This window comes from Pimephales promelas, chromosome 5 (assembly GCF_988280905.1).
Source record: "Pimephales promelas chromosome 5, fPimPro1.hap1.1, whole genome shotgun sequence".
Taxonomy (NCBI): domain Eukaryota; kingdom Metazoa; phylum Chordata; class Actinopteri; order Cypriniformes; family Leuciscidae; genus Pimephales; species Pimephales promelas.
Window position 1 is genome coordinate 16,399,029 of NC_142773.1, and position 26,308 is coordinate 16,425,336.

A 26,308-nucleotide genomic window follows, 5' to 3' on the forward strand; every position below is an offset into this window, starting at 1 on the left:
CGTTCTCATCCCAATGAGTCATATACGACGCTTTTGCCAAAGCATAGACATCCAACGCACATTGCACCTTTTAGCATCAACTGAGACGCAGACATATATGGGCCAGATGGCGCCTCCTAGTGGTCTAACCCTACCCCATACCTAAACCAACTATAACCGAAGCGTCTCATTTGACGCTAAAGGCCAATTTATACTTCTGCGTAGGGTGCGCGCAGTAGGTACGGCGTAGCATACACCCAGACGCGTCCCATTGCGCGTACCCTTCGCCGTCGCCTGACGCGCACCTCCTCAAAAATGTAACTACACGTCGCGACGACGCGGATCGCAAGATCAGTGATTGGTCGGCTTGGTAGCATCGCATTTCCTCCTACGCATTTCCACACGTACCTTCTCACGCATTTCCATCATGATTTCCACACGTACCATCTCCTCCGACGTCTTCTCTCATTTCTGCCTTTCAGTTTTAGTAATTTCACTAAAGTGAACTGTTTTTCCACCTCAATAAGCTCCAACTCCAACATGATCCACTCTCTTTCAATCGCTATTGCTTGTAGTAACCTAGCCGCGAGGAATCTAAACACAGTGGAACATTAAAACTCTCCGCCGCCAACTAGCGTTTCGGAGCAGTACTGCAGAGCAACAAGACCTGAACGCAGAAGTATAAATGCTCATAACGGCGTCGCCTACGTGCGTAGCCAACGCCGCACGTTACGGCGTACCCTCGACGCAGAAGTATAAATTGGCCTTAAAGGGTGCCATGTGCGTTGGATGTCTACACTTTGGCAAAAGTGTCGTATGTGACGCCTTGGGATGAGAATGCGTTGGTAATTTCGAGTTTATATCACAAAATATTTAGAATTGCAAGTTATAAAAAAACTTTGTGTCTAAAAACTGAGGCTGATTGCTGCCCTATCAGGCAATGACTTTGCAGGCAGCATTTGCACATGAATGCATCTCAAAAGTGATTTCAGACAGACTTCAGAGGAAGCACAACGGTTTAATGATCTATAGCAAAAAAGAATGAGGTTTGGTGATAACTAAGCGAATATTAAATTGCTAGTAATTTCTCGCCAGAATTGACATCAAAAGTGATAAATGTTTGTCAAGAACATACTTTACACAGAAACTGACCACCAACTGCGACTTTTAGATGCCATCATTATTTGACTTGAACAATCACAATGTATAAAAACTTTGGCCATATTTAGGGCATAAGGCACTAATATTATTTTTTAAGACTGAATGATGAATTAAGTCATTATAACTACTAACTTGACAGTAGAGGCACATTATACTATTTTCTAACTTGGTCGTGCTGCTCCACGTTGCCCCCAGGCTTGCACCTTAAGAGCCGGTAGATCCTTCCCTCTGTTAGTTTACCGCCAGGTAACTCCTCTCGAATGATCTCAGTGCAGCGGAAAGCAAGATGCTGGTTGAGTTTCACCAGCCCCACCAGGAGGATTCCACCAAACAACATGAGGCTGGGCCACAGCAGGTAATAGAAGGCCAATTGAATGGAGTATTTCCTCCTCAAGATGGCGTCATCTGGGTATATAGCGCTGAGAAAGCATGTCATGTTTTCCCCTTGTGTACTTAACGCTTGTTTGATGTTACTGGCCTCAGCCTCTTGTTCTGTCTTGTTTCGTTGGCATTTCGGAGTGTAGAAGCACTGAGGGAAAAGATTATGGCAAACTGAATATTTCAGATATTTACACCACATGGTCACTCACTGTTTTGATTGATATGTTTTAAAACGTGATATATTTTTATCCATAAATTGGAACAGTATATTTTAAAATAACTGATATTATTTTAATCATTTTAATTTTGAAAGTCTTACCGCTCCAGTACTTTTCTCCATAATTCCCTGTTCAAAAAAGTAATAAAAGAATCATTTTAGAATAGAATAAAACAATATTTGTTGTAAAATACAGTATTTTGACTCAATGAAATAAGTCAAAAATCACACTATTAAAATACTTTGTTTATGTAAAATCATCACACATTTTAATGTCAGTAGTGTTACAATGAAATAAAAACACATTTAAGTTTTACTTCACTGGTAACAATGAATCGATTCTTTTTTTGTTAAAGGTTATGTTATATTAAGCTAGTTGGCATTTACAATTAAGATGTTCAATATCAACAATATAATGAATGTTGATGAAATAAATAAGTTAATACATTGTTATAATATTGTAAGTATTATTATTAATATTTGTTGTGACCTTCAATAAAATAAAATAACATTTTAAATGCCAATGCCACCGTAGTTGTATAAGAAGAGTTCAGTTTAGGCAAAAAAAAAATTTTTAAAAATAAATTTGAGAGGTACAGCAGAGGAAAAGGTTTTTCAGAAAAAAAAAAAAACTTGGAAATGAAGAAATTGTGCTTTCTTTTTGGAGCTTGGCATTAAACGCATAGTCCATAAAACCAGAGGAATGAAAATAATATAGAATTTTGAGTGACAGGATGATTAAATCCTCCACTCATTTAAATAACACTGACAACTGTACCTTTGACCTGGAATTCACAGCCTCTTCATCGTAGTAAAGCCGAAGTGTTTTTTCAGGGGACGAAATGATTACCAAAGCACGCAGACATTTAAAGCTGACAATGACACGGCAGTCCATCACTTCATCCAGCAAATCAATCTGGACTAATGAGCAGTTGACAGAATTTTTCCAGTCACTGTTGGAAAGATAAACGTGAATTATAAAGTGAATGCTTACAATGTAAAAATTGTTGTAAACACCTATTAATTGGTCAACAGTAAGTTCCATTACACAGGGGAAAGCTTTAAATGATCTAACTTTACATTTCATGTAATGTTACAGTAAAACACTGTTAAATGTAATGTTTTTGGAAGTAAAAAAACAACAACAAATCTTACAATTTACAGTCAAAAGCCGTAAACGGACATCCCAACCCGATCTCACGACCAAGTCGTACGAATTCGACGAATGATTAAAAAGTGGCTAATTCGTAACAATTCATACGACCTCACTCGTACGAATTAATACGATTTTGCTAAATCGTACATATTTTACGAATTGGCCAATTCGTATGAATTCGTACGAATGACCTACCCCTTACCCCGCCCCTAAACTTAACCATCACGTGGGTTTAGACAAATCGTACGAATTAGTACGAGTGAGGTCGTACGAATTAGTACGAATTAGACACTTTTTAATCATGCGTCGAATTCGTACGAATTGGTCGTGAGATAGTGTTGGACATCCCCAGAATACCTGTGTGATACTTCACATTTTATGTTTTTATTTTTTATTTATTTGAATAATTATGTTTATGATTATTGCTATAAGTTATGTGCTTTAGGGTTTTAGGTAACACTTTATTTGAAGGGGCATGCATAAGACTGTCATGACACTGTCATAACCATGACATAACACAGGTCATGAACATGAAGGAGTCTTTATGAATGTTTATGACTGTTGTCATTAAGTGTCATTCGGTAAATTATGACACTTTTAATGCAAAGTTGACATTGTTTAAAATGTCTTAGTTATGACAACTTGAAATTAACCAAGACAAAAATGTCTTGATTATGACAACTTGACATTAACAAAGACAAAAAATGTCTTGATTATGACAACTTGACATTGGTTATTGTCAAGTTGTCATAACAAAGACATTTCTTGTCTTTGTTAATATAGTTCCCAGTATGTGAATATTTGTGAATATAGTTAGAATATAGTATGTATATGGTTAAAAGATGCCTGTGTCTCATATAGGACCTTGTTAACATTGCAAATTAGCCTTGGCTATAAATGTTGTAGTGTGGTGCATGTTGATTGTTCCCACTTGTCCCTACCAGATAAAAAAATAAATAAACAACATATAAATAGGAAAATGTTGGTGTTATTCTGTCACTTATTGGGAGACAGAAATATAATATATAAAAATAAATAAACAATATATATATGAAAATAAACAAAATATATATACGAGGCACTAATAGTAGGGCATCTTATTTACTCATGGTAGGGTATAAGCTCTCACTCAGATACATTGGAGTTTGTAAGCAAGGCCTAGCTCCACTGTGGCTTCCTTGGGCTCTAGAGTCTGGGTTTTTAAAATTTGGCATCATTTGGCACCACTGCTTATGCCTTTTGCAAAATGTGCACCCTGAAAGCCTGTTCACACTGGGACGAATTCTGTGCGCGTTATTCGTCGACGTTTAACGCCTCGTGACTAAACAAAGTGCGCCAATGTGAGTGTTAGGGCTGGGTATTGAGACAAATTTCACAATTCGATTCGATTTCGATTACGATTCGATTCGATTCAATATCGTTTATTTTGGATATCAGTTACAATAAATGGCCATTTTTCTCAAGGGAAATAAATCTCTTAACTAATGCTGTAAACTATGGGAGTCTAGTTGTAGCCTATATACTTCATTAGCCTAATATGAAGGTAATAATGAACTGTTTTGTAGCTATACAAACACTTAAATTACACTTTTATTTATTTTTATAATAAGAAGATTATGTGAAATATAAACATTTAAATGGTGGCTGTCATAAAAACTTGCCAGATTTATTCAAATATGCATTAAATATTGAAGAACATTAAGATTATTATGCATATGTAATATGGTGTATATATTTAGTAAAATGCTTATTTTTTCTAGCTGACTAACGAGTTTATGTGGGTTTTCTGAGGTAAATATGACGATACATGACATTGATTACAAGCTGTTTAACTGACGTCTTTCCACGGTTGAAACGCTGATTGAGCGAATCAATGTGACATGATACGGATTTCGATAAGTTGTATTCTTTCTTTTAACACACTTTCAGATGCTCATTCAGGTTTATTTCGTGCTGTAACTGGTATTATTAAGTCGGAAGAGAGATCAGCGCTGCTGCTTCTCTGGAGCTGCGCCAGAGCGATCTCACGCCACAGCGCCAAAACGTTATTCATGATTTTGAATTTCTAAAGAAAATGGACGTAATTTGAAAATTGAGACTTTGTTTCATATCAATAGTGATGCGCGCAGCCGCGATACAATGTTCCATTCATTCAAATTAAACAGGATGACTAATCGATTCTTGAGATTTAAGAATCGATATCGGTTCGTAAAAATGAGAATCGATTAATATCGAGAAATCGATATTTATTACCCAGCCCTAGTGAGTGTGCACACTGACGCGTAAAAGTGTCACTTTAAAAAAAAAAAAACGCCTCGGGTTCGTTTTTTATTAGTTTGACGCGCTGCGTCAAAAACTACCTGACCAATGACATTGGCGGTTTTGCTCACATGTTTGGAGCTTCTGAAGTTACAGTAAAGCACAATTTGGGGCGCTCAAACACAAAACGGTCTTGCCGAGCACACATATGCAACGGCGAAGAAGATATACGCCAAGTAGCGTCACACCGTCTACACAGCCAGGAAAAAAATAAGACGAGGAAGATGCAAGGCAAGATGAATGTAGAGCTGCTGTACTCGTTGGTGCTAGAACATAAATAACTATTATGACAAACACGACAGCGACTACACACGTCTTGATAAAAGAGAACTGTTATGGAGTGGTATTGCAGAGCAAATTGGCGGCATCTAATGTCAGGGAATGAATTTGCATGTTCACTCGGCTCATCGTCAGCGAAAATCGCTTGGGTGTGAACACAAAAAACACGTTGAAAAAAAACGTTGACGAATAACGCGCGCTGATATTCGTCCCGGTGTGTACGGGCCTTGAGGGTTCACCTGCTTTGACTCCAGCTGGTGATCTTTACTCTATCTGTAGTCTCCTTTGTTTACATCATAGCAATAAAGCGTATAGCTGAGATTTAATAGAAAAAAAACCTACTTCAAATAATAAGACATACTTCATACTAAGTTGTGATCCCTAAATAAAAAAAAAATGGGAATGGCTACGTCTTTCAGGAGAAGCTTTTGTGTGTATAGCCTGCATTGTACTCTGTCTTTCTGCTGTAAAAAGTGCAGCACACAGAAAAAACGTTATCCTAAAACCTTAGCACAAACTTTTTCCGGGGTGTGGAAAAAACAGCGGCAACACTCTTCAAGCGCAGCTCAACCAGGTCTCTCCAACTGTTTTTGCGTATCCCATGGGCCGGGATTATTTAACATTATGGAACATTATGACTTCATAAGATTCGGAAAAAGTGTGTTGTCGTCCAAATGAGCTGATCATTGTAGTTCTTGAAAAGTGGATTCTGTTAAATAAAATATCCCGCTTTGGAGTGGACTTTGAGCTGTGTAACCTTGCAGCTCACTATGTTATGACAAAATATTTCATATTTATTTATAGTGACCACATTTCAAAAGCTGTTTTAATCGCAAAGTTCATCAACACGAACATTACAACATACCAGCAGTCTACCTGAAGACCTGCTACTAACCTATGGAGACATGGTTTCACCATCGCGATTCCCACCAGAAAATACATGAGGATGGAGAAGACCATCATGGTGATGCCCAAGAGGATGGTTCTGTCTTCTCCCACACTGGACTCTGGGATTTGAGCTCTGGCTTTCTCATTGCATCTCATCTCCCTTTCTTTTCTCCAGTTCCCTCCAGTTTCATGCAGTTGGCCTTGCTGGTGGAAGGCATCCCTGAGAAACAGTTAATTCACCCAGAAATTATTTACCCAACTTTATTTCTTAACAAATATGGTGGGGGGGTTCTTATATTTTCAAAAATGAACATTACTCCTCTAACGCTATGGGTGTGTAATTTACAAACAAAACGTCAAAGTATCATCAAGTCATGTTTACCACAGGATTTATTTTACGAGATCTTTATTTTAAATCGAAAATATATTCATATCAGACTGCAACTTCAGCTAATGGAAAAGCCACCATGAAAGTACACTTTTTAAGTACACTAAAGTGGCGTTATTTCATGAATATCTGCAAGTACAGTATAAAAATAAATGTTTGGAGTATTCCGAACTCCATTAAGCACACTTCTTTTTTACAAGAGCATAAGTGTTGAAACTGTCTCGAATGGTCGTAATGAGTTCAGGACGAAGGAATAGGCCTTTCACTAATAAAGTCTGTAATTATAAATCAAAAATAATCATTCAAGCACAACCACGTTAACATTGACATTGGACATTTGACGTTAAACAAACTGAATGAACTAACACAGTCTCATCCCATGACGTCATATAACTGACGTCTTGGGACATCTTTTGACCGTACGTCAACATCCGCCTTTTTAGGGTACCCTTAAACGTCGGTTAGATGACGTTATCGGATCCTAACCCTTCCCCAGACCTAAACCTATCCCGTCACCTAACTGACGCTAAAGATAAAGCGTCAACTAATCGATGTTTAAGGGTACCCTAAAAAGGCGGATGTTGACGTATGGTCAAAAGACGTCCCAAGACGTCAGTTTCATGAACAGATGTAAATCAGTTGAAAACCATGGAGAACAGAACACACTAAAAACTAAACCAAAACTGAGCAAATACAGTATGTTTCAGGAACAACATGAGGGTGAGTAAATATAGACACAAGTTCATTTCGAGTGAACTACATTATTAGATTTTGGTGACTTTCTACTTAATTTGATAATGTTCAGTACAATAAGTGGTGGAGACAAAAAATGTTTAAGTTACTAGGTTCTAACAACATATCCAACTCAAGGACTTGTTGCTATTGTCATAATTTGGAATAACTTCACGCAAAATACTTTTGTTTCTCATATTAGTGTCACAACTGGACAATTAGCTGTAATAAAAATGTGGATCTGATCTCCATACGTACCGAAAGTTTTGTCGCCGCGCGCCCTGCAGAGTGATGTTAACAGGAACACTGAAAGACCCTCGGGGGGAATGATTCAGCAGCATTTTTTATCTTATCAAGTATCCCTTAACTAGGTAACAGCACTAAATTAACACAACACCAACCCCACTTTGACAAGGTCAATGTATACATCTGGACACAGAACCACCGTGCTGCCTAGCCGTCAGACATGTAGGGCACATAGAGTGCACTTAAGGGATTGTTTTCTTCTCATCCAGATGAGATCAGTGGAATATATTTCCTCTGCCTGAGCAGGGATGCCACAGAGGGTTTCTATGGGAACCCCTACAGCCAGACCATAATTGTGTCCTATGGGATTGTAAGCAGTCATGACAGTTTGTTTTTTTATGTTTATATGACTTGGACAGAAGTATGAAGTAAATGATGAACAAACCTAAAAAAAAACTGCATAGAATATATATATATATATATATATATATATATATATATATATATACTATATATATATACACTCACCGGCCACTTTATTAGGTACACCTGTCCAACTGCTCGTTAACACTTAATTTCTAAGCAGCCAATCACATGGCGGCAACTCAGTGCATTTAGGCATGTAGACATGGTCAAGACAATCTCCTGCAGTTCAAACCGAGCATCAGTATGGGGAAGAAAGGTGATTTGAGTGACTTTGAACGTGGCATGATTGTTGGTGCCAGAAGGGCTGGTCTGAGTATTTCAGAAACTGCTAATCTACTGGGATTTTCACGCACAACCATCTCTAGGGTTTACAGAGAATGGTCCGAAAAAGAAAAAAACATCCAGTGAGCGGCAGTTCTGTGGGCGGAAATGCCTTGTTGATGCCAGAGGTCAGAGGAGAATGGCCAGACTGGTTCGAGCTGATAGAAGGGCAACAGTGACTCAAATAACCACCCGTTGCAACCAAGGTGGGCAGAAGAGCATCTCTGAACGCACAGTACGTCGAACTTTGAGGCAGATGGGCTACAGCAGCAGAAGACCACACCGGGTGCCACTCCTTTCAGCTAAGAACAGGAAACTGAGGCTACAATTTGCACAAGCTCATCGAAATTGGACAATAGAAGATTGGAAAAATGTTGCCTGGTCTGATGAGTCTCGATTTCTGCTGCGACATTCGGATGGTAGGGTCAGAATTTGGCGTCTACAACATGAAAGCATGGATCCATCCTGCCTTGTATCAACGGTTCAGGCTGGTGGTGGTGGTGTCATGGTGTGGGGAATATTTTCTTGGCACTCTTTGGGCCCCTTGGTACCAATTGAGCATCGTTGCAACGCCACAGCCTACCTGAGTATTGTTGCTGACCATGTCCATCCCTTTATGACCACAATGTACCCAACTTCTGATGGCTACTTTCAGCAGGATAATGCGCCATGTCATAAAGCTGGAATCATCTCAGACTGGTTTCTTGAACATGACAATGAGTTCGCTGTACTCAAATGGCCTCCACAGTCACCAGATCTCAATCCAATAGAGCATCTTTGGGATGTGGTGGAACGGGAGATTCGCATCATGGATGTGCAGCCGACAAATCTGCGGCAACTGTGTGATGCCGTCATGTCAATATGGACCAAACTCCCTGAGGAATGCTTCCAGCACCTTGTTGAATCTATGCCACGAAGAATTGAGGCAGTTCTGAAGGCAAAAGGGGGTCCAACCCGTTACTAGCATGGGGTACCTAATAAAGTGGCCGGTGAGTGTATATATATGAAGAGTTCAGATGCAAAAGCCTCTAAGTGCCATTTGAAATTTTCTTCTAGAATGATCATTTTTATCAAGCTTGATTACTGAACTTAAATATACAAGCTTGATAAAAATGATCATTCTAGAAGAAAATTTCAAATGGCACTTAGAGGCTTTTGCATCTGAACTCTTCATATATATATATATATATATATATATATATATATATACTGTATATATAAAACATTATGCAAAGTGTCCAGATCCAAAACCCGTCAGCGAAAACCCATGTTTACTTCGATTCTAAAATGGTGTAAATTTAAAACGACGTCTTACCTCACGAGATGCGTTCTTCTGTTCATTATATAGCCTTGCTATTAAACTAGACTCTGATAAACTGATTCTCGACACCAACTGACAAAACTCAAAACTTCTAGCTTCATGAGCACAACAGTGTGTCAATAATTAATGCATTTTAAAATTGTAATCCAAAATAACATAAATTTTTAATGAATGACTTATTGTATGTATAAATGCATTCAATTTTATCAAAACAACATTGCGCATCTGCCCATTATCTGCTGAGGATGTACTGTTGCTTAAAAATATATATTTTTGAGATGATGACCAGAGAAGATTATCCTTTTTTTTTTTTTTTTTGTATTTACTGCTGCTTTGTAGCTGAATTTAACTCATAATTGATCAACTTTATTGAACCGAACTGAATCAACACTGCACTTGTCAGAGAGAGACATGGATTCAGTTGCAGTTAGCAGAAAAGGACCGTTTACACGACATCGTTTTCAAATAAAAACATAAAAAATTCGAAATGCAAGTTTTTGAAAATGACACCTTTATCTTCTCCGTGTAAACATTAGAAACGCAAAATTGTGAAAACGTTGACATCATGCGCTATTAAGTGTTCTGTCTTTAGGCGCAGGGTGTTTCTTTACAAAGTGACATCGCCACCTACTGGTCTGGAAGGAATAATACAGCTTTTTAGTCATTTTCACAAAACGCGAAGGAAAAACGTTTCCGTATTTCTGTAACTTACCTTTTAAATCTGATTTACAGTGCAAAACGTTGATTGTTCCTGCTTCTTTTTTTATGTTCTGAATTATATATATATATATATATATATATATATATATATATATACAAAAAATATTTATAAATTAAGTTCATAAATATAGTCTAAATTATGAAAGAAATGTATGTACATTATTAGTATAACTAATTTCTAAATTAAAACAACAATACACCATCAAATTCTCAACTCTCCTATGATTAAAAGCGACACTTCTGGTTTTCTTCCCACCGGAGTGATTTCAAAATGGCGGCTGCGTGAAATCAGTGTATTGAATTCTGTTCATCATATTATTTTCCTGTTTATCACTATCTGTATCAAATTGTATCTATTTGTACTGTATAAAGCACTAAATAAAAAGGTGAATTGACTAGTTTTTAGATACAAATATTTCAAAGGTAACATTTTATAATGTTTCTAAGAGGTCATTAGCATTACATAATGCTTAACTGACTCATTACTTTGCATTATTTATTTGGTATTGCAGAAATAGTTCGGGGTCGGAAAGAATTACTGTTATTTTTCTGTTTATTACAGAAAGAGTTTGGGGTCAGTAAGAATGTTTCATTTGTTTCTATTCTTCAAAGAATACTGAACAAATAAAGTATTACAGTTTATGCAGCACAACATTTTGAACATTGATAATAAACATGAATATTTCATGAGCATCAAATCATCACATTAGAATGATTTCCAAAGGATCATGTGACACTGAAGACTGGAGGATGCTGAAAAATCAGCTTTGCCATCACAGGAATAAATAACATTTTAACACATTAAAACATGGAAACAGTTTTTTTTTTGTTTGTTTTTTGCAGGCCAACCTAAAATATACTTTAATGTAATTTTAATTGAAACGTTTGTGTTTTAAATATATTTGTATTACACAGTTGTAGTTATGAATTTACAATTTAGTACTAATATATATTAAATATATGTAATATCGAAAAACACACTACAGTTAAAGGGACACGGCAAAAATGGCTAATTATTTAATGGTCTTAACCATATTCATCACAAAATTTGAAAATTAAAAAAACATGTAATTACGACACCTTAAAATAAAGTGTTACCATTGTCTTGTTGAAAAAATAACATCTGATCATTCCTCTTTCGATAAAAAAAAAAAAAACATTTTGTGGGAAGCAAGCCATGCATTATTCTCCTGTACTCCGAACCATTAAATGAGTTTTCCCAGTGAAGCAGCTCATCAATGCTCATCTGAAAAGACTCCACACACACTAACACTCTTCCTTCATGCTTCACTGTGGCAGAGATGCGTTTATTATTATATTTCTCAGCACATTTTAGAAGACACCGCTCTGGAGCATCACTGTGTTTCATTGGGATTCATCACTCCACACAAACTTCCCGTATTCTGCCAAATTACAAATGCAAATTCTGAGACAGCAATTGTTTTTTAGTGCATTTGCTTAAATTTAGCTAACTTCCTGACCAATAGTTTGCAGTTAATATAGCACTATCATGGATATGTAGTCTGTATAGTTTACTGAAAATAAAAAAAAATAAGTATTCAGATTTTTTATGTCATTAAACTACTATAATGTTGAATATAATGTATAATAATGCAATTGGGGAAAACTGTATTTGTGGGTCCTGAAACTGCCAAATGTCTGATGTTACCAGTAAAAAGTGCTATTCTAGTCAGTGACAGCGTGCAAGCATATTCGTCTAAAATAATTCTGTATTTTCAGCTTCAGAATCACCAATATTTGTATTCTGGTGTGTCACTATAATTGTCCTTTGCATTGGGTTTCCAGCACCAGAACAAATCCAAATAAGCCTATTCATTTACACACATACCAAATGTAGCAGCTATCAACAGTACATTTCTTGTTAACCTTTTACGATATGTCTTGCAGTATCACAATAATATCGTATTGTGAGTTCAGTATCGTGATATGTATCGAATTGTGACTGTGTAGATAGTCAGGAATGAACTGAATTTCTGTTATACAGAACTGAAGATACAGCTTTAAGGGAGTAGAATTACAGTCCACTTCACCTGAACACTATAAATAATGGATCCAAGCTCACAGGTAATACTAGATCTCTGATGCTTCAGTGTACAGAGACTGTTGGAAGAGCCTGAGCCCTGTTTATGCTGCATCAATGAAGAAATTATAGGGCATTTATAGTCGCCTCGTGACAGGGACCCGAATGATCATATTCAAGGAAGGGATCCAATGAACATCAAACAGCATGTTTGCGTAAAATCATCCAAAAATATTCCCTAGCTTTTCCTAAACGAGCTGGCACCACGTCTTATACTTTGTCTTTTGCTGATTGATACATTTGCTGTGATCGGAAAAAAAGAAAAAGAGAGAAATAGCCGTACAGTAAGACGAGCGGTTACATACCAGAGTAAGTAATGGAGAACACCATCCCTCTCATTACAATAATTGGACCATGAGGAAGAGGAATGATCAAGTGCTGTGAAAATAGCCCAGAGAAACACTACAATGGATTACAGACAAAAAAGAAAACTGTCTTTTCTCACTATTGGATTGATATTTCTTTTGAGTGGTGTAGAATATGGTAAGTGGCCGAGGATTATTTTCCTTTCCTTTTTATTTCCTTTCTGCAGCAAGTAACTTGTTTGAATCAATAGTGCAAGAAAGCATTACAATATTAATGTGTAAATGGTGAATGTATTGATAGTTGTTTATGCAGTTGCAAAATATAGTCTTCTCTCTCTCACTCTCTCCCCCTCTCTCTCTCTTTCAGCGGTCATTCTTCCCACTATATGGCGATATCTGCAGATATTAGAGGCACCACCTTATTTTCTTGGCTTGGGTCTATCTGCGTTCAGCTTCAGTGGGCTTGTTTCAGGTCCAGTGTTTGGTCAATGGTCAGACAAGACCAGAACTACAAAGACCATCATTCTCTTCTCCAATGTGTTTGAAATTGTGGGTCAGTATACCTAAGACTTGAGATGGTTATAAAATATATCAAATAACCCTTGTTCTTGTGCAGTTATGATCTCCTGATGATGTTGTTTGCTCATTGCAACACATTTGTCTGACAGGAAACTTCATGTATTTCATGGGATATTCAAAATGGCTCCTGCTGTCCAGCCGGCTTGTTGCAGGTGAGGATATTTTGATGCTGCACTGTTCTATCAGTCACAATAAACTTTGTTTGAGAGATTCTGTGCTCCTGTGGTGTAAACCATCAACATTAATGAGATTTTAAGACATCCAACAGATACTAACAGAGAGACTGTTGTTTTTGATTGATGACTCTCATTAGATTGTAATTTCTGCAAAGCTGAATTGAATCATCCTGACCAGACCCAATGACTTGTTTATAACAAGTTTATTACTTGTTTATAAAATTATATATATATATATACTCACACTCACCTAAACGATTATAATGAACACCATACTAATACTGTGTCTGACCCCCTTTCACCTTCAGATCTGCCTTAATACGTGACATTGATTCAACAAGGTGCTGAAAGCATTCTTTAGAAATGTTGTTTTATCAAACTCCTCATCTCCGTTTTCTCATCACATATCAGATCGGAAAGGCATTTATTTTCAAAAAATAAGAAAAGTGAAAATATTTGAAAAGTGGAAATAAAGTGCCTAAAGAGTGCTAAATAATAAATCATTATCTTTCCAATATGGCGGCATCCATTTATTAATTTTAATAGTAATTTACACTCTATGTTATTATTGCATTCTACAACAATACTGAGGTGCAAGTAGTATATGTCACTATTTATAAGTATGAAAAGCATCAACAACTATTTGCACTTGCACTAAAGAACTGCTACTTTTAAATAGACTAGTGTAAATCGAATATATCGCTAATGTTTTTTACCGTAATAAAATTCTGGATCAGGTATTGGAGCAGGAGCTGGTTCCTCTATTTTTGGGTTCCTTACACGCACTACCCTCCCCGATGAGCGAGCGAGAGTCTTTGCTGCTGTCATGGCATGTCGTCAGGCTGGACTTCTGATTGGTGAGTCAGTGTTCCACCAATCAATAAGTGGCAATAATACATATACAATATGCATTTTTACTTGCAGGTCCTGCATTCAATATCTTTCTAAGGTTGTGTGATTTCAAATTGGGTCCATTCATTGTAAATAAGTACACCTCACCTGGGGTAAGTATTTCCAATAAAATGTACATTCTAAATACACAAATGCACACACGTGCACACACACACACACACACACACACACATAATGATGATGGATGCGGCTTGTAATGTGAATGTAGTAAGTCTGCACATTTCAAATGTCTTCCTAATGAAACACACATGATTCCACTCAGATGATCCAAGGCCTGAAATGGTTGCATCAGATCAAGAGAGAGAGAGAAAGAGAGACATACAAAGTGTGCTAGGGGGGATCAATAGGAACCGGGCTGGGAAATACACATCCTGTCAGAGGATCTCATAAAATAAGAGCATGTCCAGCGGATATTTCACTTCACTTGGAGTAAAGAAAACGAAGCACTTTTTAAGCATGATCATTTTTTTTTCCTTTGCGACATTATTTTTATGACAAGTTTCCTCCTACATTTGTGTTACTGCTATGCTAAAAATGTCATTCCCAAACACGCAGCAACATCTCACGATAAGATTTCATTAGTTAACGATTTATGTCACAATAACGCCGCCTTCACACTGGCAGTTGAAATCAGCTCCGATGCGGCTGCGAAACGACCGGAAGTCATTCACTTCCTATGGAGATTCGCAGACCGCATGCGAATGGGTCCGAAACGGGTCCGACCGAGTGCGGTGCGAAAAAAATCGTGTCCGTTGGTCATCCGGATGCGTTAAAAAATTTGAACTCTTGCGAAAAGCTACGGACGGTTCCTATCCGACAATTCCAGCGGAAGTTGACCGTTGCTATGGTACTGATAAACAAACCTTAATTATTAACTTTTAATAAAATAAATATTGATTTTATAACGATAAGTTGTGATGTCATTTTTTATTTTCATGACTTTCTAACGTTTATAAGGGCAGTTAATACAATTAAATTGAAGGTAGACATTGAACTATTGACCACTATATCACATTTTTTAGCCGACCTGACATGTCAACGTCCTGAGCAATTTTCCTAACGCAGCATAACCCTCATCAGAGAGATCATACAGAACTGACAGAATCAACCTTTAATCTCTCCGCCATTTTTGTTCTACCCGCGTCCGACGCTTTTCACTGTGTAGTACGACGTCTGTTGGGAACGTATTGCGTATTACGGAGCTGATTTCAACTGCCAGTGTGGAGGCGGCGTAATTGTTAGTGCATAACTAATGCTAACAAATGCAACCTTATCATAAAGTGTGTAACACTATTAGTTAAGTTAACTAATAATAATAATAATAATAAAAACAATCTAGACAATGTTAATTTAAACATGTTTTGATATTTTAATACTGTACAAAAGTTGTATCTTTTAGTATTATTTAATGGACCTCAGCTAACATGAACTTAAAATGAAAATTATTTTTATTAACTAACTTTAACAAGGTTAATAAATATTTCTATTGTGAGTTAATGCATCAATTAATGTAAACTAACACAGTGCTATTACGACCAATACGAACATATCTATACTCGTAAAAAATGTACGATTTAGCAAAAATCGTACAAATTCGTATGTGAGGTCAATAAAAAATAAATAAAAATAAAATAAAACATACAGGAATCTAACGAGAAACAAAAATAAAATCTCAATAGTGTTCTTTGTGAGATTCACCAGTAAGTTGGTCATCTTATTTCAACATTTCTATTTGCCGTTGTTAAAGGGTTAGTTCACCCAAAAATGAAAATTCTGTCAGTATTTACTGTTGTTGTATGTTGTATGTTGTTCCAACCCCGTAAGACCTTCGGCCATAGGCTTCTTTAGGGAATGACACTTGCTGGCATCGAAACACCAAAGACATCGACATCGATGGCATCAAAGACATCGTTAAAATAGTCCAAGTGACTACAGTGCCTCAATTTTAACTTTATCAAACGACAAGAATACTTTTTGTGCGCAAAAACAAACAAAAATAACGACTTTATTTTAACTATTCACTTCCTTCTCTATGGGCCTGTAGTCAGTTAACGTAGTGTGATTGCGTAAAGCTACGTCACACGTAGGCTCACTATTGGCCGACGCTGGTCATGTGTGTGATGCGTGTGACGTACAATAACAGAAGCTTACGCTATTAAACTAGTAACCTGACTCGTGCAGAGGGAGAAATAAACGAATAGTTGAAATAAAGTCGTTATTTTTGTTGTTTTTGCACACAAAAGTGTTCTCGTCGTTTGATAAACTTAAGATTGAGCCACTGAAGTCACTTGGACTATTTTAACGATGTCTTTAATGACTTTTCGAGGACAGCAAGTCATTCCCTCAAGAAGCCTATGGACTAGTATGCAGGAGTGATCTTAATATCTTAAATATCTTAATTTGTGTTCCGAAGATGAACGAAGGTCTTACGGGGTTGGAACAACATGAGCGTGAGTAAATACTGACAGAATTTTCATTTTTGGGTGAACTAACCCTTTAAGTTCTTTTAAGTAAGTTGACTTTAATTCCAGCTGCCATGTGCTCTTTTGACCCAGCTCTTCATGTGCGGGATGTGGCTGCTCATGCAGTTTGCAGTGATGTTCCTTTACTGGGACATCCCACCACTGGACTCCTTCCCTGAGCAGCACATGCCCCTCAGAGAGGTCAGAGGTGAAGAAGATGAGCCCCTCATGAGTCTGGAAGATGAAGACTGGGCTTCAGCAGTGGACTCGAATGGCCCGGTCAATCCAGAACAGACCGAGACCCGGCTCTCGTCCGAAATCCCGCCATCTCCACCCGATTCGCCACCTCCAGATCCCTCTGACCCCTTTCAAAACTTCAGTGCCAGTCGAGGTGAAGCCCAGAGTTTAATGTTAAATTAAAGTGCTTTTTTAGCAGTGCAGTTTAAGTTGGTTTGGCATTGATTCGTTCTTTGTTGCATCTGAGGTGCTAATCTGAGTGTAACGGTCTGAAACGCCTTATTGATCACTTCATTCTGTCTTTGCTCTATGATTGTGTGTCTATGTGTGGTAGATTGCTCCATTTTATTTAATCCTTTCTTGGCAGCCTGAGATCTATAACTCTCTCTCTCTCTCTCTCTCTCTCTCTCTCTCTGTGTAGAGTTTCTGAGGGAGGAGGTGGTGGTTCTCCTCACTGCTCAGTTCATCACTCTCTTCAATCAGACAGCACTCGAGGTAAAAGTCATCATTTTCGGGGTTGGCAACAGCGGCGGTCCTGGTCCACTTGTACACTAAAATAGACTACATGACTTTAAACAAACGATTTGAAAACACTATAGGCTTCATGCTTGCCGACTTTGTAAATGGCTACAGAGGGAAAACGTCACACACTACCAGACTTTCAAGTCGGTCCGAACATGACAAACTGATGAAACATGCACTTCGTTATGGAGACAGTGGACAAATGGAATCAATATGTGTATAAAATTGGGTCGAAATATCAAACGTTTAATATTCTCAAAATAGTGGACAGATTCATAGTCGGAAGATAAAAAAAGCAGAGTCTGCACCCATTTTACACTATAATTTTCTGAAAATCTGCCAGCTCAAATCTGCAAACTGGCTCTATCTTTCAAAAACTAGCCTCAACACGTTCAGACTGTAAAATAAATCAAGGCAAAAGTATATTCCAGCTTTCAGTAATTATGTTGGCATATCAAAGCCCACCTACTGATCAGGTAGTTAAGCAGCTTATTTTTCTTTTAAGCCCAACATTTTCCAAATCTTCCAATTTATGACCACCAAACGGAAGCATTAGCAAGGCCTATACCTAGGGCGTGTTAGCAATGTACGCTAAAACATACTAAATAACATTTTAAAGGGGTCATGAACTGGCTTTTTAAATTTTATTATATTGTTGTCTGAGGTCAACTTATGACGTTCGCTTGGTTTTTGCATTCAAAAACACCAAAATTAATAAGTAATAAGTAATAGGCTTTGTTGTACCCTTGTTTTGAGCCTAACTGAAAAACGCTCAGTTTTTATGGGCGTCTCGCACTGAAGACTTGGAAGTAAACGCCCACTGTTGTGAGTGGATAACAGTTTTGCATATTATAATGAGTTTCAACTCACCTGTCGATGCACTTGGGGGAAATTGTTTTGAAAACGTCCAATGTTGTAAAATGGCAACCGGAATTATTCGCCCATACATGTTCGACCCAGAATCCATGTGTTGCACAATTCCTGTCAGATCCAGTATAGACGGCACAGCACCGTTCTTTACTCTTAATCGTCTGCAAATCCAGTCTTGTTTACAAAACAATCCTCAGTGAAATGAAGCGAACAGATGGACAATGTTTTACCTCATCAGCTGGAACGTCATTAAAAATAAAGTTTATCCATGCAGTCCTATTGGAAACCAGAGGAAGCTTATGCAGTGTCTTCTTCCACAACCAGGCACTGCACAATATTTTGTATTGCTCGGTAGCTCGATCCAGTTTGTATGGAAGCTTGTTTCCGCCACTGAATAAAAAAATATAATAAATAATTGTGACTTTTTATCTCACAATTCTGACTTTATTTCTCAGAATTGCGTGATATAAAGTCGCAATTGCGAGTTATAAAGTCAGAATTGTGTGATATAAAGTCAGAATTGCGAGATATAAAGTCAGAATTGCGTGATATAAAGTCGCAATTCTGAGAAAAAAAAGACAGGAATGTGACATTTTTTCTCAAAATTGCGAATTTACATCTCGCAATTCTGACTTTATAACACATAATTGCGAGTTTATATGTCGAAATTCTGACATCTTTTCTCAGAATTGTGAGATATAAACTCGCAATTGCGACTTATTAGGCCAATTCTAAGGGGAAAAAAAGACTAACTTTTTTCCCCCTCAGAATAGTTTAAATCTCACAATTCTGACTTTATATCATGCATTTCTGACTTTATAACACGCAATTGCGACTTTATATCTAGCAATTCTGACTTTACAACTCGCAATTCTGACTTCATATCTCGCAATTCTGACTTTATATCTTGCAATTATGACTTTATAACTCGAAATTCTGACTTAATATCTCGCAATTCTGACTTTATATCACGCAATTCTGACTTTATATCTCCCACTTGCGACTTTATATCTCACAATTCTGACTTTATATCTCGCAATTGCGACTTTATATCACGCAACTCTGACTTTATATCTCGCAATTCTGACTTTTTATCTTGCAATTCTGAGAAATAATGTCAGAATTGCGAGAAGTAAACTTACAATTGTGAGAAAAAAAGTCAGAATTGTGAGATAAAAAGTATTTACCTTGTTATTTACCTATGCGTGTAATGCGCGAATCGGTGGGCGGGGCTAAACCGGCCGTGTTGAAGTAGGCGTTGATCTTCTTCTGCGGGGGTGGGGTTTTATTCTCTATGATGTCATAGTTCCCCACATTGAAAAACGCCTGGTGTCAATAAAAGCTTTTATTGGACTAACAAGGACGTTTTCAGTTCATATTCTTCTAATATGATGACCTCTTAGATGTCAAAAGCTCAAGGAAAATTTGATTTCTCAGTTCATCACCCCTTTAAAACATGTAAGCGATGTGCTAGCAACATGTTAAAACATGTTAGAAACATGCTAAAACATCCTTGCATGTTGTCTAACATAGTAGCGATTCATACATGCTCAGTCAATTTGCTTTCAAATGTTCATAGACTGTTCCAATATGGTGGACCGTTGAAACGGCTGCCAATAAGGAATCTATGTATCTATGGTTAAAACTAGCAAGCAACATACTAAGGAAATAGTTAAATGTAGCAATTTTTTTAGCAACATGTTAAATAATGCTATCACTGTCTTAACAAAATTTGCAACATTCTTAAACGTGCTAAAAAAGAAAACAAAAAAATGAGGCTCTCACAGTGTAACTGAATGGGGTCAATATTTTGGAGTTTTTAAAAGCTGAAATATGATGCGTATAATTTCATAAAAACATTTCATATCATTAAAACATATTAATATGGTGCTATTTTGGAAGTTGCAATCAAAGTGTGCTTTAAATGGGCACCATGCTTCTGAAAACCGGTCACCAGACCCCCCACACTGTCCTAAATTCATCTGCGCCACTAAATAATGTCTGCCCAATTATGATTGATTAAGGCTCACAGTAGTAGGACCATCTAAATCGAATTTAATGCAATCTAATCTAAGCTTTGATTTAATAAAATCGGATATTTGAAATTGACACACATTTACATTCCCGGTTGCCTGACCTAGATACATGACAAACTAATAATAAAGTTTAGGATGTTCCTTTTCATTTTCCCCTCTTAGATATATAAAGCCAAGGTTTTGTTCTTTCACATTGAATCAAAATTCTCTATGAAAAAGTGCTGTATGCATTATCATTTTCACATTTACTTTACATTGCCTGAAGAACATGTAAGACTTGCTTTAGTTCTGAGTTAATAAAGGCCTTCTGAAGTGATGCGAAATATCCATCTTTAAAACTTTATAAAGTAAAATAACCAGCTTCCGGCCAAAGGAACATATGGATTCCACTTAAGTCTAAAGCGCAACTTTTGCGAGTAATGCAAGGCCATGATGACACACTACCTCTGACGTCACAAGTACACAAGACTGTGTATGTGCATTTTGCCAGAAGTTAGAATTTTTACTTTGTATCGTGTTAAATGTGAATATTTTTTCTTGGCAGAGCCAGGACATTTTTTTTAATATAACTCTGATTGTATTCATCTGAAAGAAGATTATACACCTAGGATGACTTGAGTGTGAGAAAATCACTAATTTTCATTTTTGGTTGAACTGTCCCTCTAAGCGTGTTGCTATGTGGTTGCTAGGGTGTTGTGAGTGGTTGATGTCCTGCTCTCGTCCCCAGACCATGGTGACCCCCCTGACGCAGAAGTACTTTGGCTTGGGTGAGCTGGGGAACAGTGTGATGTACAGCCTGTGTGGGCTGGAGGTAATCGCGGGTTTCTTCCTGGTGCGCTGGCTGAGCCGTGTGCTGGAGGACCGGGTGGTGCTGGCCGTGGGGCTGCTCATCTGCAGTGGGGCTTGTGTCTGGTGCCTCATCTTCCTGGCCAATCCACAGGGTGTGTGTGTGTGTGTGTGTGCCTGGCAGACATCCAGAGAAACTGGCATAAACCTGGGCACGGACAGACACAATATGCCTGCTCTGTTTGCTGCCAGTTCGATGATATGCATTATTAGTTTGGAACTGTTTTCTTTCTTTCTTTCTTTCTTTCTTTCTTTCTTTCTTTCTTTCTTTCTTTCTTTCTTTCTTTCTTTCTTTCTTTCTTTCTTTCTTTCTTTCTTTCTTTCTTTCTTTCTTTCTTTCTATCTATCTATCTATCTATCGATCTATCTATCTATCTATCTATCTATCTATCTATCTATCTATCTATCTATCTATCTACCTGTCTACCTGTCTATCTGTCTATCTGTCTATCTGTCTGTCTGTCCAACCCGATCTCACGACCAAGTCGTACGAATTCGACGAATGATTAAAAAGTGGCTAATTCGTAACAATTCATACGACCTCATTCGTACGAATTAATAAGATTTTGCTAAATCGTACATATTTTACGAATTGGCCAATTCGTATGAATTCGTACAAATGACCTACCCCTGACCCTAAACCTAACCATCACGTGGGTTTAGACAAATCGTACGAATTAGTACGAGTGAGGTCGTACGAATTTGTACGAATTAGACACTTTTTAATCATGCGTCGAATTGGTACGAATTGGTCGTGAGATAGTGTTGGTCTGTCTGTCTGTCTGTCTGTCTGCCTGTCTATCTATCTGTCTATCTATCTATCTATCTATCTATCTATCTATCTATCTATCTATCTATCTATCTATCTATCTATCTATCTATCTATCTATCTATCTATCTGTCTGTCTGTCTGTCTGTCTGTCTGTCTGTCTGTCTGTCCAACCCGATCTCACGACCAAGTCGTACGAATTCGACGAATGATTAAAAAGTGGCTAATTCGTAACAATTCATACGACCTCACTCGTACGAATTAATACGATTTTGCTAAATCGTACATATTTTACGAATTGGCCAATTCGTATGAATTCGTACGAATGACCTACCCCTGACCCCGCCCCTAAACCTAACCATCACGTGGGTTTAAACAAATCGTACGAATTAGTACGAGTGAGGTCGTACGAATTAGTACGAATTAGACACTTTTTAATCATGCGTCGAATTCGTACGAATTGGTCGTGAGATAGTGTTGGTCTGTCTGTCTGTCTGTCTGTCTGTCTGTCTGTCTGTCTGTCTATCTATCTATCTATCTATCTATCTATCTATCTATCTATCTATCTATCTATCTATCTATCTATCTATCTATCTATATTTACCATCTATAATTTAACAGTCTATCTCTGTCTTTCTGTGTACCTGTCTGTCTATTCGCTCTTTCATTCTCGACGCATATGTCTTTTGATCAGGTGGTTTTGTGTTCGAGTTGATTGAGTTTATCATCGGAGTGTTCCTGCAGTTACTGGGACTTCCTTTCGTTGCTGTGTCTCAGGTGTCCCTCTTTTCTAAGGTTACAGCTGAGAAAACACAAGGTGAGAAACAAAGAGAATACAAGGAGAGACATAAGAAAAAGATAGACGAGATTTTGAGTAAACAAGTTACACTCACGCTTGTGTAAAATGTAGGTGTCACATTTTGTCACTGTTTAAATATTCAAAACTACATGCTAATGGTGTGTTGTGTGTGTGCAGGCTTTAGTCAGGGTGTGCGACGTTCAGTCGGGGGTCTTGCCACCATCCTCGGCCCCCTGTGGGCAGGGGGTCTGATAGGAAATCTCTATGTGATGCTGGGTATGATGATGCTTCTACTGACCCTCATCATGGTGTGTACACAGATTCATAATGACTGATTCTGTAACATTATCAGATTTTTCTCTCAGTATGTCATAACACACATCATTTACCAGCTCAATTAAGTTTACATTTATTGCTTTGTGCAAACAGTGTCTATTATGGATCCAGTCAACTGAAAAAATCTCCATTGAATGGAGATTGTAGGTTCATTTTGGCCTTTTCCTTTCAGAGAGGTGATTTGGAAACATTTCATTAGATAGAGAACGCCTTCAAGTGAAACTGTATTTTGCCATCTCAAGTTACATTCTTAAATAATGTTGGTATGTTCAGAAAAGTAACATGACAGCTAACACTTCAAGAAGTTTATTTTTATTTAATTTAATGTTGAAACTTCCATTAATGCCCGTTTTGAATTATTATTATTTACTATAATAAAAATCATGGTAATTGGAAATGTAGGATCGTCCCCTTCTGACAAAGCTAAACACATATAAGAAAAAGAAATTAAAAAAGGAAAAATTATATTAACTTGGCGTATCCTTGCCACGAGTTTATTTGCAGATTGTTTAATAGTCCATTGTTTAAAAAAAAAATAAAAATAGTTATGAGTGGTGACACAATCTGTAGTTCTGCAAAAATATGTAAAGAAGAAAATAATTCATAAAATCAATATATTTCCTGCTCAAAAGATTAATTATGTTAATAATTTCTATTATAACACATAACAATGTCTGGTGTCTGTCAACAAACAAAAGTTGGTGTCTGATAATCAATGTAAAGTCATTGTTTATTTAATGAGGGACAAATATTGTACCTTTTGTTTCGGCTCTCGGTGACTTATCCTGGTCAGATCATGATGGCGTTGTCCTACGAGAAGCTGGTGGAGCCGCCCAGGGTGGAGAATGCTCAGGACTCAGAGAATGGAGGATAGACACCAGCTTTCGCTTTACAGGACACAGGTGAGACAGTGGACTAACCTTGTTCATTGGGGTTCATTGTTCAAGTGTGTCATTTTTGTTTCAGCAACATGACCGAATGAAACTGAAAAAATAATTGGTTGAAAAAGAACAGATAGTATATAATATGTATGTGTGTGTAAATCTCTCTCTCTCTACATATATATATATATATATATATATATATATATATATATATATATATATGAAGAGTTCAGATGCAAAAGCCTCTAAGTGCCATTTGAATTTTTCTTCTAGAATGATAATTTTTATCAAGCTTGTATATTTAAGTTCAGTAATTTCACTTAAATTGCAATGAGGATTACCTATTAATTGTCATTTAAGAGAAATTACTGAACTTAAATATATAAGCTTGACAAAAATGATCATTTTAGAAGAAAATTTCCAATGGCACTTAGAGCCTTTTGCATCTGAACTCTTCATATATATATATATATATATATATATATATATATATATATATATGTTTACATGTATATACACTCACCGGCCACTTTATTAGGTACCCCATGCTAGTAACGGGTTGGACCCCCTTTTGCCTTCAGAACTGCCTCAATTCTTCGTGGCATAGATTCAACAAGGTGCTGGAAGCATTCCTCAGGGAGTTTGGTCCATATTGACATGATGGCATCACACAGTTGCCGCAGATTTGTCGGCTGCACATCCATGATGCGAATCTCCCGTTCCACCACATCCCAAAGATGCTCTATTGGATTGAGATCTGGTGACTGTGGAGGCCATTTGAGTACAGCGAACTCATTGTCATGTTCAAGAAACCAGTCTGAGATGATTCCAGCTTTATGACATGGCGCATTATCCTGCTGAAAGTAGCCATCAGAAGTTGGGTACATTGTGGTCATAAAGGGATGGACATGGTCAGCAACAATACTCAGGTAGGCTGTGGCGTTGCAACGATGCTCAATTGGTACCAAGGGGCCCAAAGGGTGCCAAGAAAATATTCCCCACACCATGACACCACCACCACCAGCCTGCACCGTTGATACAAGGCAGGATGGATCCATGCTTTCATGTTGTAGACGCCAAATTCTGACCCTACCATCCAAATGTCGCAGCAGAAATCGAGACTCATCAGACCAGGCAACGTTTTTCCAATCTTCTATTGTCCAATTTCGATGAGCTTGTGCAAATTGTAGCCTCAGTTTCCTGTTCTTAGCTGAAAGGAGTGGCACCCGGTGTGGTCTTCTGCTGCTGTAGCCCATCTGCCTCAAAGTTCGACGTACTGTGCGTTCAGAGATGCTCTTCTGCCCACCTTGGTTGTAACGGGTGGTTATTTGAGTCACTGTTGCCCTTCTATCAGCTCGAACCAGTCTGGCCATTCTCCTCTGACCTCTGGCATCAACAAGGCATTTCCGCCCACAGAACTGCCGCTCACTGGATGTTTTTTTCTTTTTCGGACCATTCTCTGTAAACCCTAGAGATGGTTGTGCGTGAAAATCCCAGTAGATTAGCAGTTTCTGAAATACTCAGACCAGCCCTTCTGGCACCAACAATCATGCCACGTTCAAAGTCACTCAAATCACCTTTCTTCCCCATACTGATGCTCGGTTTGAACTGCAGGAGATTGTCTTGACCATGTCTACATGTCTAAATGCACTGAATTGCCGCCATGTGATTGGCTGCTTAGAAATTAAGTGTTAACGAGCAGTTGGACAGGTGTACCTAATAAAGTGGCCGGTGAGTGTATATACACCATAAACAGAAATGCAAGGGGGTAAAAATAATTTCTTTCTTTCTCAAAACACTAAGTTTTGATTTCTATTCACATGAGACATTGTCACATGAGTAGTTTGTTTTACAATAGCAAACTGAGTTTAAAGCACGTAATGTGCTTGTAGTTTTGCAGACTGGGTCTAAATATTCAGCCCGTTCTCATCCCAAGGCGT

At 37.6% G+C, this 26,308-nt stretch overlaps 2 protein-coding genes across 2 annotated transcripts; one reads left to right on the forward strand and one right to left on the reverse strand.

Moving 5' to 3' along the window:
• Positions 1–996: 996 nt before the first annotated feature.
• On the reverse strand, positions 997–9,879 carry kcnmb3 (potassium calcium-activated channel subfamily M regulatory beta subunit 3). The gene is made up of 5 exons (XM_039661214.2): positions 9,809–9,879; positions 6,388–6,600; positions 2,517–2,691; positions 1,841–1,867; positions 997–1,669 (listed from the first exon to the last, which is right to left on the reverse strand). The coding sequence occupies exons 1-5, from the start codon at positions 9,832–9,834 to the stop codon at positions 1,295–1,297; spliced, it is 816 nt and encodes a 271-aa protein (XP_039517148.2). The 5' UTR covers positions 9,835–9,879; the 3' UTR covers positions 997–1,294.
• Positions 9,880–13,042: 3,163 nt separating this feature from the next.
• Positions 13,043–24,380, forward strand: mfsd8l2 (major facilitator superfamily domain containing 8-like 2). The gene is made up of 11 exons (XM_039661212.2): positions 13,043–13,118; positions 13,308–13,493; positions 13,609–13,671; positions 14,433–14,552; positions 14,620–14,699; positions 17,163–17,460; positions 17,728–17,801; positions 21,462–21,675; positions 23,044–23,166; positions 23,326–23,456; positions 24,278–24,380. The coding sequence occupies exons 1-11, from the start codon at positions 13,043–13,045 to the stop codon at positions 24,356–24,358; spliced, it is 1,446 nt and encodes a 481-aa protein (XP_039517146.1). The 3' UTR covers positions 24,359–24,380.
• Positions 24,381–26,308: the final 1,928 nt, after the last annotated feature.